The sequence below is a fragment of the Paecilomyces variotii genome (assembly GCF_004022145.1).
Source record: "Paecilomyces variotii strain CBS 101075 chromosome Unknown C8Q69scaffold_9, whole genome shotgun sequence".
NCBI lineage: Eukaryota > Fungi > Ascomycota > Eurotiomycetes > Eurotiales > Thermoascaceae > Paecilomyces > Paecilomyces variotii.
Window position 1 is genome coordinate 192,785 of NW_021167148.1, and position 16,010 is coordinate 208,794.

The following is a 16,010-nucleotide window of genomic DNA, read 5'->3' on the forward strand; positions in this document are numbered from 1 at the left end:
TCCGAGCGCGGAGGAGGTGAGGGTCCGAAGGGCCCTTAAGAAAAAGGGAATTGGGGAGGGGAAAGGACAGGGAGACATTGCGGTGGAGGTACTTGTGTGGATGTTTAAGAAGATGGTATTGGAAGAAGGCGATGAATAAATTTATAGGTGGAGAAATGGGGAGAAGAGGTTGGGGGGGGGGGATTTTGTTTCTACGTTGAAGAGATTTGAATCTCGAAACTTAATCGTTAAGCAATAACGGCTTTTGTATTCGATTGTGTCAGCAGCTATGCTATAGGTGTTGTTTTTGGGTTTGCTTTATCGGATAGCATAAGGATAAATAAACATCTCCGTCCAACAGAGGGCACCGTAGCCAAAGCGAAGGTCCTGAGACAAAGGCGACACCACCTCTGCTGCTGAGGATATTGAATATACAAAAAAATAAGCAAGATGCAGCGAGTCTATGTCGTGGCCCTCTGTTCTGTTTATAGCTCGTCATCTTCATAGGGATCATTTATATACTCGGAGGAACCGGAGGTGAACTCAGCAGCTGCGCGTGCAGCAGCAGCCCAGTCGGCGCGGCTCTCACGCAACGAGTTGCTCACTCCACCATCGTCATCCAGGAATGACAGTCCGTCCATGGCGCGTCCGCCACAAGCTCGCTGGAGGGCCAAGAAGGCGAAGTGACCACCCACGACAGGGCGAGCAAAGAAGTTCGGTCCTGGGAACCCACCATCTCCCTCTGTATTATGGAGATCAGTGAATGGGCGATCCGTCACCGTTTCGTTGATCCATGTTGCAACAGATTCCAGGATCTCACTGCGGACATTCTCGCTGGACACTGCCATGGAAAAGAATTCCCAGTCGGTCTTGGTGTAGAGGTGACGGCTGTCCAGAGACAAGCCATACTTCTGACGCACGTAGTGGTACCAGGTAGACTGCTTCTCGTAGATATGTCTCGGGACGAATCCGATCTTCTTGGAAGACAGAGGCACCTGCGTAGTGCCTGAGGCAGCAAGGCTCTGTTCTGTGCCATCCAGATGGAAGCACAAGAGAGCATCGGCGTAAAGATTGTACAGAGTGGTCCACGAGCCATACCAGTTGTAAGCCAGCTTAGCATGGGTCTTGTCTCTCGACATAGCGAATTCTTCCCACTTGGCGATGTACGTATCGGATATATTCTGGATCAAGTTAGGACGTAATCAACAGAAAAGTGATCAATAGAAATATACGTACCTTATAGTACTGGACATCCTCCGGAATTCCAGCTACTTCAGAGATCTGGCTCATGGCGTTGATACCGATGATACCCTTCAGGGCCAAGTTTGTCTGCAGGGCAAGCCAGCCGGCGAAGTCATCCGTCGAAACTAGATTCCAGGGGGTCAGTAAGCTAGACTCATGCGAAGTACAGAAAGATACATACGTTGGTTGGCAGGTTCCAGCGAATAGTCAACTAGATAGCCGGTCCACTGCTTCCATAGGCGGTAGGTCCTATCGACCCATTTCTTTGCCAGATGCACACCCTCCTTCGGACCGCCCCATTTGCCATCCTGATGGTTTATTCCAGAAACAGCCTGGAGGTCAGTCAGTGGGAACAGGCTCGACTCGCTCTCAGCCATGACTCGAGTCGGTGCGCCGTGAGCAGCCCATCTCGATGACGCCTGGTCATCGGCTGAGTAACGGAGAGAGTTGACGAGAGCCAAGCCCATGATAAGAATATTTCCACACTCCTCCACGGGCATATATTCGTCCCGGCCGTCTGGATGTCCAGTCGCATTCGGGAAATGTGTTCCAAGGTCATGCATGGCATATGTGTTGGGGTATTGTCCACTGAGCATATGCTCAATCAACGGCTCCAGAAGGTATGCCAGCCAACGAGGGCTAGTGTACAAAAAGAACGGGAATGCCGGGAAGATGACATCGATAGTCTGAAAGTTGCCGTTTGAAGAGATCTCCTTCAAAAACAGAATCGGATCCTCGTCCGTTCCAGAGAAACTGGTCGCACCCATAATCTGTCGTGCGGACAGGGCAACAATGTCTACGTAGTCCTCTGCTCCAGACTCGTAAGCATCAATGGCCAATTGGTCGGAGTAGTTCGATGCCAGCGCACTGGCATGAGCAAAGTCCGCATAGTGGAACGACAGAAGGCTGTCCTCGGTTCCGAACCAGGACTTCCAGAGAGGTCGCATTAATGTCAGTCCACGTGCTGAGGCATATTGGACGACCGGGTCCTGGATGTGAGAGATCGTGAAGGTGACACTGCCGGTTGTGACGCCGCCAGTTGAGTTCAGCTGGAACTCCTTCGCAAAGGAAAAGACGGGCTCCTGGTCCATGACGCCACGGAACTTCTGGTCGTTGACGTTCCGCAGGGTGCCTGTCTTTGCGAAGCGCTGTCTGAGAAGGGCAGAGGTTCCGGACTCATGTTGAGCATCCTGTCTCACTTTTAGCAATTGGAAATACCAGTAAGACATTTCCGGACGATACTTACAGCAGGCCCGACGAAGTGCAGAGTTCCCCATTCCGCGCGATCGTTGATCTCCGACAACAGCAACTCTCCCTGTCTCTTAACCTGCCATTTCTTGAGGCTGCTGCTCTCACCTCCCTGTGCAACGAGATGGTCGAATCCCCAGACGATCTGGCTGCCGCGATCTCCGCTCACCCATTGTCCATTGACATCAATGTAGACATTCACGTCAAAGTCGCCTTGGACATATACGGTCACATAGGATGCCGGAATGGACTGGCGCAGGGTCGATGTGGGTGTGATGGGAGACAGGAACGAGACAGTGAGCTCGAGCGGGTAGCCATTCGGGGAAGGGGAAGGGATCTGGTATGTCAGGTTCGTGGTAGAGGCATCATACTTGGTCCCTACAAAGACTGGGTACGAGACATTATATCTGCTCTGGTCAGTTTCTGCCTGATATTGTCCAAGATCATCTGCCATACCCATCTTTGTGTCCAACGGGCAGCAAGGAATCATGAGGCCTGCCCAGCAATGGATAGACGAGACCGGTACTGGGGACCTGGGCCATCAACGAGAGACCGACATCCTCTCCGGTATAGAACATGGGCCATTTCTCCCATGGCTCATCACGGGCATTTCCCAGCCAAGTGCTGAGATAGGGATTGCGGACAATCAAGGGAAGGACGGGGGGAGTCAGTCTCGAGGCCTCTCCCAGGGCCGTGTGCAGCAGGGTTGCTGCCAGAGCAACGAGAGACCACCGCATCGTGCCAGCTTCACCAGGAACGACGGGCAATGATGATACAGTGGCAGATAAGATAAAGCCTCAATAGGGATGCATTAGAGAAAATGACCCAAAGAACGATGAAACCAGCAGGTTTGGGGGAAGGGGAGAGCTGGCTGGCTTAAGGAGAGGCGAGCAAGTATGAGTGGAGAGGCTGGGCCTGGTGAGGTCATGCGGAGTCTCAGACTTGCCGTGGCTGCGCAGATCGGCGGTTCTTGGGGCTCTCTGCTGCGCGGAGATGTAAATAGTTAATAGTTAATATCTATTTTGTATATCTTTATGTATTCTCGACTGTAGAGTAGACTGCTTTGGGTCTGTTTTGAAGAGGATAGATACACTGGAACTCTGATTGAAGCGAGTCTCTGGAGTACTGCAGGGTTGTGGATACCAGTTACCGCCAGACCGATCACTTCCAATATCCAATATCTATAACTCGACAATGCCAAACTGCTGAGAAGATAAGAATCATCCGAATAACCATGGACAAAGCTCGTGCTCCGTAACTCAGTCAAACTACTAGAGTAATTGTTGCCATGAAGTTCCCTCTATCCCCTATCCTGTATCGTGGAGTCAGGATGCGATACCTGTCTCCCAAGAATGATCGACCGCAGTATTTATGTCCTGCAGTAGTAGTTAGTCGCGCCAGAAGCCTGATCTAACCGGTTATTGTGCAATGTGTAATGTGTATTATGGACGCGATGAAGTACAGCGTGCCCAATCTCCAGGTCGTTTCAAAGCTTCCCCGGAATGGGACCATGGGAAAGCTTCGCATGGCGCTCCTTCAGACACGTGTGTAGCAGCTTGGAATCCTCATTCCAATCGACGTCAACGCGCCTTGCCCGGAGAAATGGCAGATGAACCCCATATCAACGCTAATGACACGATGTAGGATAGAGAAAGTGCAGTCCGTAGCATCCATTGTCCAAGCCGTCGAAGCAGCCTGGACAAAGAAACCTTGTTGGACCGTCAACCCATTATCATTACCGACTACTCTCAGCGGTAACTAATGCTTCAATATCTCGCAATGGATAAATCTGTGGAAATAATGATAAGTCATCTGGCAGTCCAGGTAACTAATCTCGAACCTGCTATTGACAAGCTGTGCGCTCGTCGAACAGAAACCAGGACCCTGCAGATGGGCATCCTGCTAGCTCGCTGAGCTCACACATCCCGTCCAACACGCAACCGCGCCAAACGACTGCACGAAATCGACTACAAAAGGACGCCATCGAAGCGTTTCGAGTCGCCCGTAGACGCGTAGAGACGAGCAGACGTGGTGCAGCAACACGGACACGCTCAACGTGGATGGATTGTGATGGCCCAAGCTCGACTCCACCCCGCGGTTTTTCCGGGCGGGCATCGCGGGCCTTAGCAGCTCCATACAAAATAGACCGTCCACGCGAGCACTACGCGCCGCGATTGTTCATTGCTGCTCCTATTCAGCCGTCAATTGTCCCAATTGACTGATCAGAATTCATCCGATGGTTTTTTATTGCCCCTTGCCTTGAATTCTCGTTATAGACTCCCCGCAATCTCTGTATATAGAAAACCGGCCGCGTGCTCGAACTACAGTGCTCCGCAGCACTTCAAAGCAGCTCTTTCTTTACCTTCTATTATACCCCCGATTGACGAAGGGACCCTATTCCATACCCAATTCACTCCTATACACCTCGATAACATGGAGCACTCACCGGTCCGGTTGAGTCCTGTGAAGGATGGCAGACGCGTTTTGGGAGAGAAGACTCCCAACGCGTCGATACTCTCCCCATCGAGGAACCACAAGGCAGACACCGCAGCAACGACGGCTGTTCCAATGAAGCCTCTACGTGAAGCCCTGTCGCCACGGGTTACTGGATTGTCCCATTATGCTGGCCAGAAGCGGACAATAGACCATGTGGAAGAACAAACAGAAAACCCCAGCTCACAACAGAGCCTATCTGCTGCTCTACCACCTTATGAAGAACAGTTCCATATCTTTGACGAAAGCTCTCAATCCACAGTGAAGTCTGCTACTATGGTATGTGTTTAGTCTGCACAAGTGAATGTTGGATGCGGATTGCTGATATCAGACCTCTTCAAAGGCCGCTTCACAATCCGAACACGAACAGTCCGTTGAGCAACCTGCCGAGCAACCTGCCCATCCACAAGGTCAACAAAGAGAACCGTCACAACTAAGGATGAGCATTTCCCCTAAGCAAAACAAATCTGAGGCAGACCTGTCTGCCACTTCCGTGCCGTCTGATCCTGACGCGCGCAAAGCATTCATTCAGCAGGTAAGACGGAGATGTCTGATTGCTCTCCGGATTCAGCTGACCCTCAGCAGAAAGCAACTCTTCTTCGGGGCAGAATCCAGACCGCGATGAAGCGTGTCAAGGATCCGCAGCTCGACCGCAGGGTGTCCGAGCTTGAAGCTCACAGCCGTAAGCGTCTGAGATTCTCCATGCCTGCGAGCCCAACAAAGGAAGCTGCAGCTTCGCAGCAGACCGCGAGTTCGCCAGCCAAGGTCCTCAAGCTTCTTCCGGCTCCCGAACTGAAACCGACTGCGTATTCTGCCCGCTACGTTTCAGACATCCCTTCCTCTCCTCCCGCATCCGCTGGCGAAGAGCCTCACGACGACATGCCCACGCCCACTCAGAACAATCCGCGCCCAGAACCACGCACTCCCGCAGCGCCCGTGCAGCTGAGCAGTCCGCCTGGCACTGCGAACCGTGAAGAGAAGACGGAAAAGACAGACAATGCAAAAGAGGAACTCGACGAATCACAGTTTTCGAATTATGTCGATTATATGATAGCCAAGCGGAGCAGGGACGGTGTTGCGCTCGACGGCTTGATTCAACTCATGAAGACAACCGACAAGTACGATGGTTTGGACATGTGGACTGGATGAGCGGTTTTTTTCTCTTCGCGGGCTTTAACAAGCAATGAGGCATTTTCGATTCTTGTACAATATGATTAGGGATACCCTGTGTCGGGGATAGGTTTGGGGAACTGCTCTGTTGCATGCATGCTAGTTAATCACTCATGACATTCCTGCTTTTTAGATGCGGCAGGATCATAACGTCTGTCAGTTAACGGCCAGCTATCTGGAACTTTTGACAAATGCATATTGAAAAGGCCACGGTCAGTCGACCAGTTGCATCATTAATGAGCGGTCCAGGTCGTAATGCTCCTGATAACGGTAGATTTCTCACGTGAAGTCACGTGAACCGTGTAGACCTAGAAGGGTTTCAATCCGGATGCCTGCATTCAAGCCGTATTGACTGCAATTGCTGATTTTTTATAGACAATCCTTTGATATAATTGAATTTGCCCTCTCTGGCATTCTCGAATCGAGGACTGCTGGACAATAGATAGATTGCATTTGATGAATGGACATGGATTTGGTACCAGGGACATTCCCCCTCTGAGGACTTAGTAGATACTATTCCACTTCAGTCTCTGCCTTCTATATGTCTAAGGGGGATGATAATCCCATATCTATCTTCAAGCATACAAAGAATCTAGACCTTAGTGATCTAGTAGGTTCAATCCTATAATAAGGATAATCAAAGCAATCAAAGAACCTGCACATCAGCTGTACGCTGCCTTTGTGCGCCGACAGAATACGTATGGGCAAATGTGCTTGGCATTATAGCTTTATACCTAAATATGGCAAGACATTTCCCATAGGTAAGGATTAAGTGTTCCTGAACATACCCGAGAGTTACCATGAAAATTCCACAAGCTCGGTATTAGAGAGAAATAGATATCTACTCTGGACTGTTGGGCTATCGTAAGCTCATGCTATTCATGTATATAGTACTGCAGCAATATACTAACGGTATTATGTCAAAAGGTATAAAACATTTCTTTCTTTCGAAAGACAACTCATGTTATTATCGCTCCGCCTCCGCCATCCGCGATAGCTCAAGACTCCGTAGATGCCGCACCCGATTAGAGAAGAGACTGCACCTCCCCATAATCCGGTAGCAGTGATCCGAAATCACTGAAAAGACTCTCGTTCAATGCATTTGGGTCTGCTCCTGAAGCCATAGGTTCAGTCTCTGATTCCTGTCCGAGCGACGAGAACAAATCCAAGTTATCCATCATAGCAGACATCTTAATGTCCGATTCCCCATAGTTATCATGACTTCCAATACTCTGATTCTGAGTAGACAGGGAATTCTCATTCTCTCCATTATCCACGAGGTAAGAACCAGCCGTCAAATCTCCCGTGAACGCAACAGCAGATTCACAGACCAGACAGTGTCGTGGAGTTGCAGACAAGGCGATATTCATCGTCCCACAGACCCGGATAATAGGATTGGGGTTCTGCAGCGGTTTTGGCGCTGGATAGAATGTTGCATGCCAGCAAGGCTGGAATAACTCGTAGACTGTGCAGGTGCAGGGAGGAGCGTTGGGTTTGTAGAAGCACATGGTTTCGCGTTGTTGATACTGGATGGAAATGTATATGGGAAGGAGAAGGACGTCTGGTTTTGAGGTTTTGGTTGCTTGATTCTGTGGTGGATTTGATGATTTGGGTGATTTTATTTCCTTTTGTGGAGCACTGGTGGAAGAATTGTGAATGTGTGGATGGAAATGATACTGCTAAGGATGAAAATGTCGAGACTAAATACTCCGGTGGATGTCCATATACACACAACCGGTTATCTTCAGCGTCCGTCCTTCGGTGGCTATGGCTCTGCAGACATTTGGTTTGTGTCCGATCCAGGACAATGGTCTTTGTAATGCATCTGCTTCCATAAAGGACACTTTCTGCAGAGATGATTGGAGACATCTTCTTACAGGCCAGCTTAGTTTAGCACAAAGGATAGGTTGCAGAGTCATTGATCTTTTTTTCCTGAATTGGCATCGCATATCCGTTGTTAGGAATATGCTCATTATCTTTTCTCGTACTCGTACTCGTACTTTGGCACACAGTGCCGGATATATATGGTACAGGAATTTGAAAATAGCATGAAAAGAGAACCGGTGGATGGCATGGAATCCTGGTATCCTCAGTCGAAACCCTCAAACTCGTCTTCCTCGCCGTTTGCGGCACCTGCGGCCTCTTTGGAGGAGGCTCGTTCTTGTTCTTTTTGCTTTCTAATTTCCTCCAGCATCCTCTCTGTCTCACGCACCTTCTGTTTCTCCTCCTCGGTCATCTTCTCCCACCTGTCTCTGTCCTTTCTCGCCCTCTTCTTCTCTCTGCGCTTCTCACGCTCGCCCTTCTGTTCTAGTTTCTGACTCCAGGGTATATTTTCGGCTGGTCTCTTCTTCTGATGTTTCTGAGAAACATCATCGCCAGCTTCAGCTTTTTCTTTGAGAGCTTCCTGGCGGTGCTTTTCTCTCTGCTTTTCCTTGTATGCATAATTGTCCCAATCAAGGCTGACACCTAAAGTTGTATCCCCCTTGAAGTTCCTTAGTTCCGGCATTCGAGGAAGCTTTAGGAGGCCCCAAGCATGACCTAGTGCTTCCCAATCCAGATCGGCAACTCTGAATATGCTGCTGGCTTGGTGTTTGCTGTAACTGCGGACGAAGCTCACAAATCCTTTTTGACCTTTGTCATGAAGAGCGCGGTCTTTCAAGACGGCTTTACGGAATTTTTCCGTAGCAGCGGATGCATCTGCATCGGATAGCGAGAGCCTAGGGTTCTCATAGAGTGTCACCGGGGTCTTGCGAACTTCCAGGAACGGCACGTAATCCTCTTCTCTTCCTGGGTGTAGAAGAACTATACTCAATCCTCGACGGCCAGCCCGACCAGCACGACCGCACCGATGCATGAATGCCTTTGGATCTGATGGAGGATCTACTTGAATGACAAGATCCACCGCGGGAATATCCAACCCGCGCGCAGCGACGTCTGTTGTTAATAGAACGGCAGGAGTCGTCGAATTGGTGAAACGTGTAAAGTTCTTTTGTCGAACATTAGCAGGGTGCTTGCCGTGAAGAGGAATCACAAGGAAATCGTCCCCAAGGAGTAAAGGAACCAGATGCTGGAAATAATCGACACCGGCACAGGTTGAGAAATAGAGGATGGTTTTCTGTGGCGTCGGTTCAACGGCGGAGAGAATTCGTTGAACTGCCGGTAATTTGTGTGTTGGAGGAGTCAGAAGGTAGGTCATTTGCAAACTACGAGTTTGTCAGTGACCAGTGTTCAGGGAAGAGGAAACTAAACTGATTGTACCTTGCTGGAGTGCGTTTGTCTTCGACACCAGATGCGCCCTTCACCTTGACCGCGATCTTGACTGGATTCCGGAGGCCTACCCTCACTAGCTGGTCGACAGCTTCACTCACACTAGCACTGAAGAGTCCAGTTCGTCGCTGCTTCGGTAACCGAGCCAAGATCTTTGAAAGATCATCCTTGAAACCAAGATCCAACAGTCTATCCGCCTCGTCCATTACCAGTACCTCAAATGATGACTGCGGACAATGGACGTGGGGTGACGAGAGCAGCTCCAGCAGTCTTCCAGGGGTGGAGACAAGGACATTCGGAGATCGCTTCAAGAATGTACTCAGGTCCTCCGCTGGTGTGGTTAGCCCTCCCAAAAGAAGCTGTGGGACAACTTTGAGGGTGGACGATGGGTATTTTGGACGTTCGCTTGCATCTTCTTCGTCCGGCGGATTAATGACCGATGCAGAAGGTTCGTGGAAAGCCAGTAATGAGACAAGAACATTATATATCTGCGATGCAAGTTCCCTTCAGGACAGGTCAGACTTGTACTGTAAACTCCATTGAGTAGACTTCTTACCTGGTTGGAGATATGATGATGGCGCCAATATTATGCTTTTTGATCGGCTCCTCTAGTCGCAGCAACTTCTCAACCACAGGGATTAAGAAGGATAGGGTCTTTCCACTTCCGGTAACGGCTTCGACCACCACATCTTTGTGGCCCATGAAAAGAGGGATGGTGGAGGCCTGCACGGGCGTCATGCGAGAGAACCCCATGGTGGAAACAGCATCCAGGATCCATGGTGAGAGCGGCGGATTGAGAGCCTCCCACGCCCTCGAGGACGTGGCAGCCGGCTTCGGGGCCATGACAGGGAAGAACTGCGCTGGAGGAGGACGACGTTGTCGGTCCTTGCCTGGTGGTAAAGTGCCGTCTTGTCTCCGCGCTCGAAAATTATTTTGAGATTGATAACCGTTATCGATGGAGAGCACTTTTCTGCCGTCACGTGATAAACTGATAGTAAAAGGCGGTGAGACGTCCATCGACGTGCACCTTGCTGTTGTGCACTGCTGTATGAGTCGTAGTGACTTAGCCAAGTCTTCCATTCAAGCCTTGGTAGGATGTCCAAAATATGTACGTTTACTCGGAGCATGTGTTGGAATAGGTATATATATTATTATACCTACCATATCGGGATATCGCCTTGACTTGTCCGTGCACGATCAGATCGACCAGATCGTATGGTAGGGCGGTTCTGCCGTGCCAGACCGCCGATCTATTGGCCTGAGCTTCAAGGCTTTCCGACGAACGCCGGCCTTGCTGAAAGTTTGATCGCGATACTTATCCAACTAACTGTTAATTGTTCCTTGCTCAAGTGACCTCTTCTCTGTTCTCAGACTTGCTCCACACGTCCCACTCTCCACGTTGAAAAGAGAAGAAGGCTTTGGTCATTATTAATGTTACGCATGTGCTAGACAGAGCCTCCCACCTCGCTATGCGCCAGCAGCGACTCAGCTTCCACCTCCAGCAAGTTTTGAACCAAAGTTACGCTCCGACAGTTGCCCGATCTGGTTGTGTGCTATCGCACCAATATCTACCGTCAATATTCCGCTCGCCGCAGAAATCGGGACTCTATCCTCAGGCATTTTTGCCCAGGACGTGACTCTCTTGTGTCAGCTTCAGCTAGGAGTCATCCGGCGGCCAGCATTGCCGCCTTTTGACTTCCCTGCGATCGAGATGTCCTCACAGTATGGGGTACCAGCCACTCCTCGCGTGATATCACCTTCTCCAACACCATCAGAACGGTCAGATTCGCGAGATGGCTATTTTACACGTTCCGCTGCGCGGCGCCAGCGGATGACATCGCCCCAGACAATATCGGAAGGATCTAAAGATGAGGAAGAAGTCGATGATTCCAGGACACAGTCTCGGACAAGCTCTCGCAGTCCTGCTGTATCATCCAGTCCCAGGAAGCGTCCTCCTCGACTTAGCTCTGCTAAAAAGACGCCTGTCGTGAAGTCGGAGCCCTTGACAAACGGGTTTCTGTCACCACCCCATAAGGAGAGCGGCTGGCATGATATCTCTCGGTCTCCCTCACCCCTGGGGCTTATCCCGCTTCACCAGCGGTACCGCGCTTTCATCCACCGGCACGAAATCCCCCGCAAGCTTCTGCACGTGTCGATCGGCTTCCTGACGCTGTATCTTTACAGTCGCGGAATTCAAACGTACCAGATCACCCCATGGCTATTTTCTGCTCTAGTCCCTATTGCTGCGACCGATTTCCTCCGCCATCGATTCGAGGCCGTAAACAAGCTCTATATCACAGTGCTGGGTGCGCTCATGCGTGAGACGGAGGTGCAGGGCTACAATGGCGTTATCTGGTATCTGCTTGGAGCTTATGTTGTGCTCAAGTTCTTTTCCAAGGATGTCGGAGTCATGGGCGTCCTCCTCCTGAGCTGGTGTGACACCGCCGCGTCCACTGTGGGTCGCCTCTATGGAAAATACACACCAAAGATCCGCGACGGCAAGAGTGTGGCAGGCACCCTTGCGGCCTGGACAGTGGGCGTTGTTACAGCAGCCGCCTTCTGGGGATGGTTTGTTCCGACTATGGGAGCCTTCCCCAATGATCCTGAGGGATCGTTCATGTTCACCGGCCGTCTCAATCTCCTGCCTACCTCGATCAGAGGCCTCCTGGGATGGTCCCAGGACAGCTCGAATGGAGTCATCACCGGACCTCTGGCTCTCGGTGTGATGAGCGTCGTTTCTGGAATCGTCGCGGCGGGAAGTGAAATGATCGATCTCTTCGGATGGGACGATAACCTGACCATCCCCGTCCTGAGCGGTATTGGTTTATGGGGTTTCCTCAAGATTTTTGGTTAATTACTTACACAGTACCCACGTTGTCTTACACTTGTAATGCCCTTTCACGTCATGCATAAGCTTTCAAATCCAGTTGATACCTTTGCTTTTCCCTTTCTATTCTCTATGGATCCTCCTCCAATCACACATAACAATCCGTTCTGCAGTGACAGGATCAGAATCCCTTTTGGCCCATTTGACGATTTCACCAGCGTCAACTTTCAAGCATCGATACCTTCACGTCATGTTCTTATCCCGGACATCCCACCCCTAGTTTTTGGGTACCGAATTTTGCAACGTCCTCTCGGTTCGCATAGCGTCCAGTTCACCTTTGAAATAGACAGGAACTAATATAACTGTTCCGTCTTCTCTCTTCTGAGACTCAAGAAAATATATACAATGCGCTTTGTGCAGCTTCCTTTTTTATTTCTTCTTTTTTTTTATTTTTCTTGTAATGTAAATAGATATTGCTAGTTCTCGAAGTGGAGTAAGTCTCTGGTATTTCGATTCGCTTCCCCGTCTAGATGGTATCTGTGATGTAAGACGTTCACTTGGTAACTATATTATTAGTCTAGTTTAGAATAGGTAGAATGCATACAGGCAATTTAGACATGGAAACGTGCACGTGCGGCATTGCTTTTCTGGTGCTACCAGTAGTATTATCCGACTATGACCAATCAATTATCCAGCACTGTATCTGTCATCTATGCAAGAGGATTCAAAAAATAGATACTCGTGAAACGCGGAATGTCCAATTGAAGAGCAGATGGACTCCCACCGCCCAAAGGGAACGTAATCGTCCTAGGGACAAGGACTCCACCAACGCCTTCCAAGAAAAACAAAAAGATGGAAATATAGAGAAGTCCAAAATCCTACGTCAAATCAATAATGTCTACTCGTGAAGGCTTCTTCTTGTTGCTCTTTTCGGAAGCTGTCGACGGGTTGGAAGACTTTGTATTTCCTTTCTGGTCGGTATTCGGCTCGTCATCTGGAGTTCCCTCCGCTCTCCAGGATCCTTTCTGAGTTGTTACCGAGTACGTGTGTCTCGGTGACGTTCGCGGTTGACGACGTTTCGCTGGTTTGCCTGGAGAGGTCTCTGTCGGTTGGGGGGCAGTAGTTGTTTCATTCTTTGGAGGCGCTTTCCTGTTAACTTCGGATTTTGATTGTTCAGCATGCGAACCACGCGTTGAAGGTTTGGGTTCCAAATTCAGGCCTAACAAGTCTTCCAGCGAAGGCAAGTCTGCGTCTACATCTGGAGACGGCGATAGATCTGTGGTTTTTGTTGTCACCGCATCGCGTTGATGAGGACGGGGCCGAGCCTTTGATTTTGAGTTCTCCGTCCCTGGACCTGTCGGCGATCTCGTAGATGATCCCAAGGGACTGGTTTCTCCAGTTGCTTCCGCTTTGGCCACTACCTGACGCGGCTTTTGTCGACCACTGCGGCGCTTCTTCTCCTCGATGGGGGACGACGAGGAGGCCGCATTACGCGGAGAGCATCTACGTGTCTTTGTCGTGGCCGATTTTGGGGAGCCTACTGTCTCACGAGTGGCAGTGAGATCTTGCGGCCGAGATGGAGGCGACAATACTATCGACTCCTTATCATCCATGCTTCCGTCAAGCTTATCCCCGGCGTTAGAACGTAAGGTACGGCCCTTTGCCTTCGACTTTGGGGCTTTATCAGCAGGGCGGCATTTGGGTGTTTGCGTTTGCGTGTCTGATGCTGTATGTGCCGAGCAGAACTCATCAACAAGCTCATCGATACTCTTTGAATAGGTCCTCTCGAGGGTCGCTCTCAGCCATCAGTACGGCGTCCGCGTTGAGTCAAATTAGGCGGTAGTACCTAGCTTTCCTTCATTCTCCCAGGTGCTTGTAGGACTCGATTCGGGCGTTGTGCTTGAGCGAGCCGCATCCAAAAGCTGTGCTTGTCTGGCGGGAGATATGTCCGACCTGGATTTGGCGGTACTGTAATATTTAAAAAGACTTCCGGGTTTCATGCCTGGGTCTATAGTCTTCTTTCCCCTCGTGGCGCTGGTACCCTTCGTAGACGCTGACTTTGCCTTCCTTTTCGGTGCTGTCGCCTTTTTGAGCTGTTCTCGTCTCCACGTGTCCACCGCACTCGGAGCCCCTATTTCCGCCACAGTCTCTAGAACCCATATCTTCATCGGTTCATATGGGTTGTAGAACTTGGCTGGCTGCTGTGAGTCCTGAGCTTGAGCCTCTGCTTCAGAGTCACTGTCTTCCTCATCAATGACGTCTTCGGACCCCTGGACCTCTTGTTGTTGTTGGGGGAGTGGAGGATTAGGTTCCTCGGCCTCCAAGTCAAGACCGACAACGTCAATTGGGACCATTTCCATCTGTAACTGAGGCAGGCCATCTGTGCTCCAGTGAGTACGGCTCTTATACACTCGCTGCGCCGTTGGAATGGTAGTGTTTGGGACGAAAGAGCCATAACCCTGAAGTACAGTTGCAGGCTTTTGTAACCGAAGCCTGTAAGAGACCAAAGGTTCAGCCAGACATCTGACAATCTTCCTAGCCCCAGAGCGATACTTCCAATCAAGGAATTCTGCGGCAAACATCCTTAGTTCCAGCGCGTCAATTTCACGGTCCCAGGCGTTGACCAGCCGTCGTCGTAGCACTTCCACTTCTTCATCGGAGGAAACCACTGGATTGGCATAATACGAGAGTATTTCCTTGTCTGGGAAGGTCTCCGGAATTTTGACGGCCTTGTGCTTCGTCTGGAAGTAGCCGCTTTCATTTTCATCTAACTCGTATTGCAGCCTGGTCCTCCATTCGTCCAATTTCACCTCAGCATCGGTGGCACCCGATCTGAGTATATCCAGGAGGTCAGAACCAAACCCTGCTCTGGCGATCTCCGCTGCGAGCTTGCTGCCGCATTTAGGAACGCCGGATGGTAGATAATCGCCTCCACTAAGAAGGGCAAAGAGGACCATCGCATCTGAATCTAGGGGAACGTTTGCAGGCATTCCTTCCTCCTCCCGCGTCCGATAGCAGGTGATATGCGTAGCCGCGGCTGTTCCGCTCGACTTCTCTTTAGAGAAATTCATCACGGTAAGCGTGGAGCCAAACATCAGCGCGTCGACATCGTTACTCATCACGGCGTCCACGACGCCTGCCTTCTGCAGTCTTGCACATTCAGCCTCAGCTTCTCCTGGGGCATCATGTCTGGGGAATTTGAAAAGGTCTATCAGAGTCTTTGAAAGACCAATAATCGGGGCTGAGCCATAGCTGCGACCACCCACTGCTTTTCCACGTTTAAATGGCGGCTTATGCCGTCCATCATACACAAAAAGAGGGTGCACAGGGAGAGCCAAGAACTTTAACAGTCTGTATACTAGAGTCCGCAGTTCTGGATTTGTCCCTCCCCGTCCCGATTGGACTTGGAACAGCCATATCGAAATATCAACAGCGATGCGGATGGGCCGTGAAGTCCGCTCCAGGTGAGTGATCGCCAACCTAGAGAGAGCGATGCGATCCCCAGGCCCGATCGCATTTATAAGTCTATCTCCAGTTAGTAAGATCAACAGGAACGAAGGATCCTGTCCGCGAGATCACGGCTCGGAATGGGCTTCGGCACGCGACGGTAGTTGTGTTTCGACGATGGGGAATATCGCTTACCCAGGAATCCCCATTTGCAATTTTATCTTACGGAAATATCCATCATCTAGAAGAGATGATAATAGAGGCTGTCGTAACAGGGTCTAGAACAGGCGATCTATGACCAGTCGTGCGTGTTCCTCACTGTTTGTTGTGGTTGTTG

General features: G+C 50.4%; 7 protein-coding genes across 7 annotated transcripts; 2 read left to right on the forward strand and 5 right to left on the reverse strand.

Annotated features, from left to right (window-relative positions):
- Nucleotides 1–223: 223 nt before the first annotated feature.
- C8Q69DRAFT_473738 (putative glutaminase) lies at nucleotides 224–3,553 on the reverse strand. Its single transcript, XM_028631067.1, has 5 exons — nucleotides 2,926–3,553; nucleotides 2,468–2,876; nucleotides 1,403–2,411; nucleotides 1,216–1,346; nucleotides 224–1,160 (listed from the first exon to the last, which is right to left on the reverse strand). The coding sequence occupies exons 1-5, from the start codon at nucleotides 3,204–3,206 to the stop codon at nucleotides 465–467; spliced, it is 2,526 nt and encodes an 841-aa protein (XP_028483127.1). The 5' UTR covers nucleotides 3,207–3,553; the 3' UTR covers nucleotides 224–464.
- A 1,666-nt stretch (nucleotides 3,554–5,219) lies between these two features.
- On the forward strand, nucleotides 5,220–6,479 carry C8Q69DRAFT_473740 (hypothetical protein). Its single transcript, XM_028631068.1, has one exon. The coding sequence runs from the start codon at nucleotides 5,509–5,511 to the stop codon at nucleotides 6,109–6,111; it is 603 nt and encodes a 200-aa protein (XP_028483128.1). The 5' UTR covers nucleotides 5,220–5,508; the 3' UTR covers nucleotides 6,112–6,479.
- Nucleotides 6,480–7,157: 678 nt separating this feature from the next.
- On the reverse strand, nucleotides 7,158–7,640 carry C8Q69DRAFT_508720 (hypothetical protein; the record flags this gene model as incomplete). The annotated part of the gene is made up of 1 exon (XM_028633006.1): nucleotides 7,158–7,640. The coding sequence occupies one exon, from the start codon at nucleotides 7,638–7,640 to the stop codon at nucleotides 7,158–7,160; it is 483 nt and encodes a 160-aa protein (XP_028483129.1).
- Nucleotides 7,641–8,221: 581 nt separating this feature from the next.
- C8Q69DRAFT_405867 (ATP-dependent rRNA helicase spb4) lies at nucleotides 8,222–10,242 on the reverse strand (the record flags this gene model as incomplete). The annotated part of the gene is made up of 3 exons (XM_028628095.1): nucleotides 8,222–9,335; nucleotides 9,391–9,903; nucleotides 9,956–10,242. 3 exons carry the CDS (start codon nucleotides 10,240–10,242, stop codon nucleotides 8,222–8,224), a joined length of 1,914 nt encoding a protein of 637 aa, XP_028483130.1.
- An 868-nt stretch (nucleotides 10,243–11,110) lies between these two features.
- C8Q69DRAFT_487668 (putative phosphatidate cytidylyltransferase) lies at nucleotides 11,111–12,253 on the forward strand (the record flags this gene model as incomplete). The annotated part of the gene is made up of 1 exon (XM_028632003.1): nucleotides 11,111–12,253. The coding sequence occupies one exon, from the start codon at nucleotides 11,111–11,113 to the stop codon at nucleotides 12,251–12,253; it is 1,143 nt and encodes a 380-aa protein (XP_028483131.1).
- Nucleotides 12,254–12,678: 425 nt separating this feature from the next.
- Nucleotides 12,679–13,948, reverse strand: C8Q69DRAFT_325392 (hypothetical protein). Its single transcript, XM_028627413.1, has one exon. It carries the CDS (start codon nucleotides 13,837–13,839, stop codon nucleotides 13,105–13,107), a length of 735 nt encoding a protein of 244 aa, XP_028483132.1. The 5' UTR covers nucleotides 13,840–13,948; the 3' UTR covers nucleotides 12,679–13,104.
- C8Q69DRAFT_325391 (exonuclease) lies at nucleotides 13,949–16,001 on the reverse strand. Its single transcript, XM_028627412.1, has 2 exons — nucleotides 15,869–16,001; nucleotides 13,949–15,751 (listed from the first exon to the last, which is right to left on the reverse strand). The coding sequence occupies exons 1-2, from the start codon at nucleotides 15,880–15,882 to the stop codon at nucleotides 14,059–14,061; spliced, it is 1,707 nt and encodes a 568-aa protein (XP_028483133.1). The 5' UTR covers nucleotides 15,883–16,001; the 3' UTR covers nucleotides 13,949–14,058.
- Between the last annotated feature and the right edge of the window lie 9 nt (nucleotides 16,002–16,010).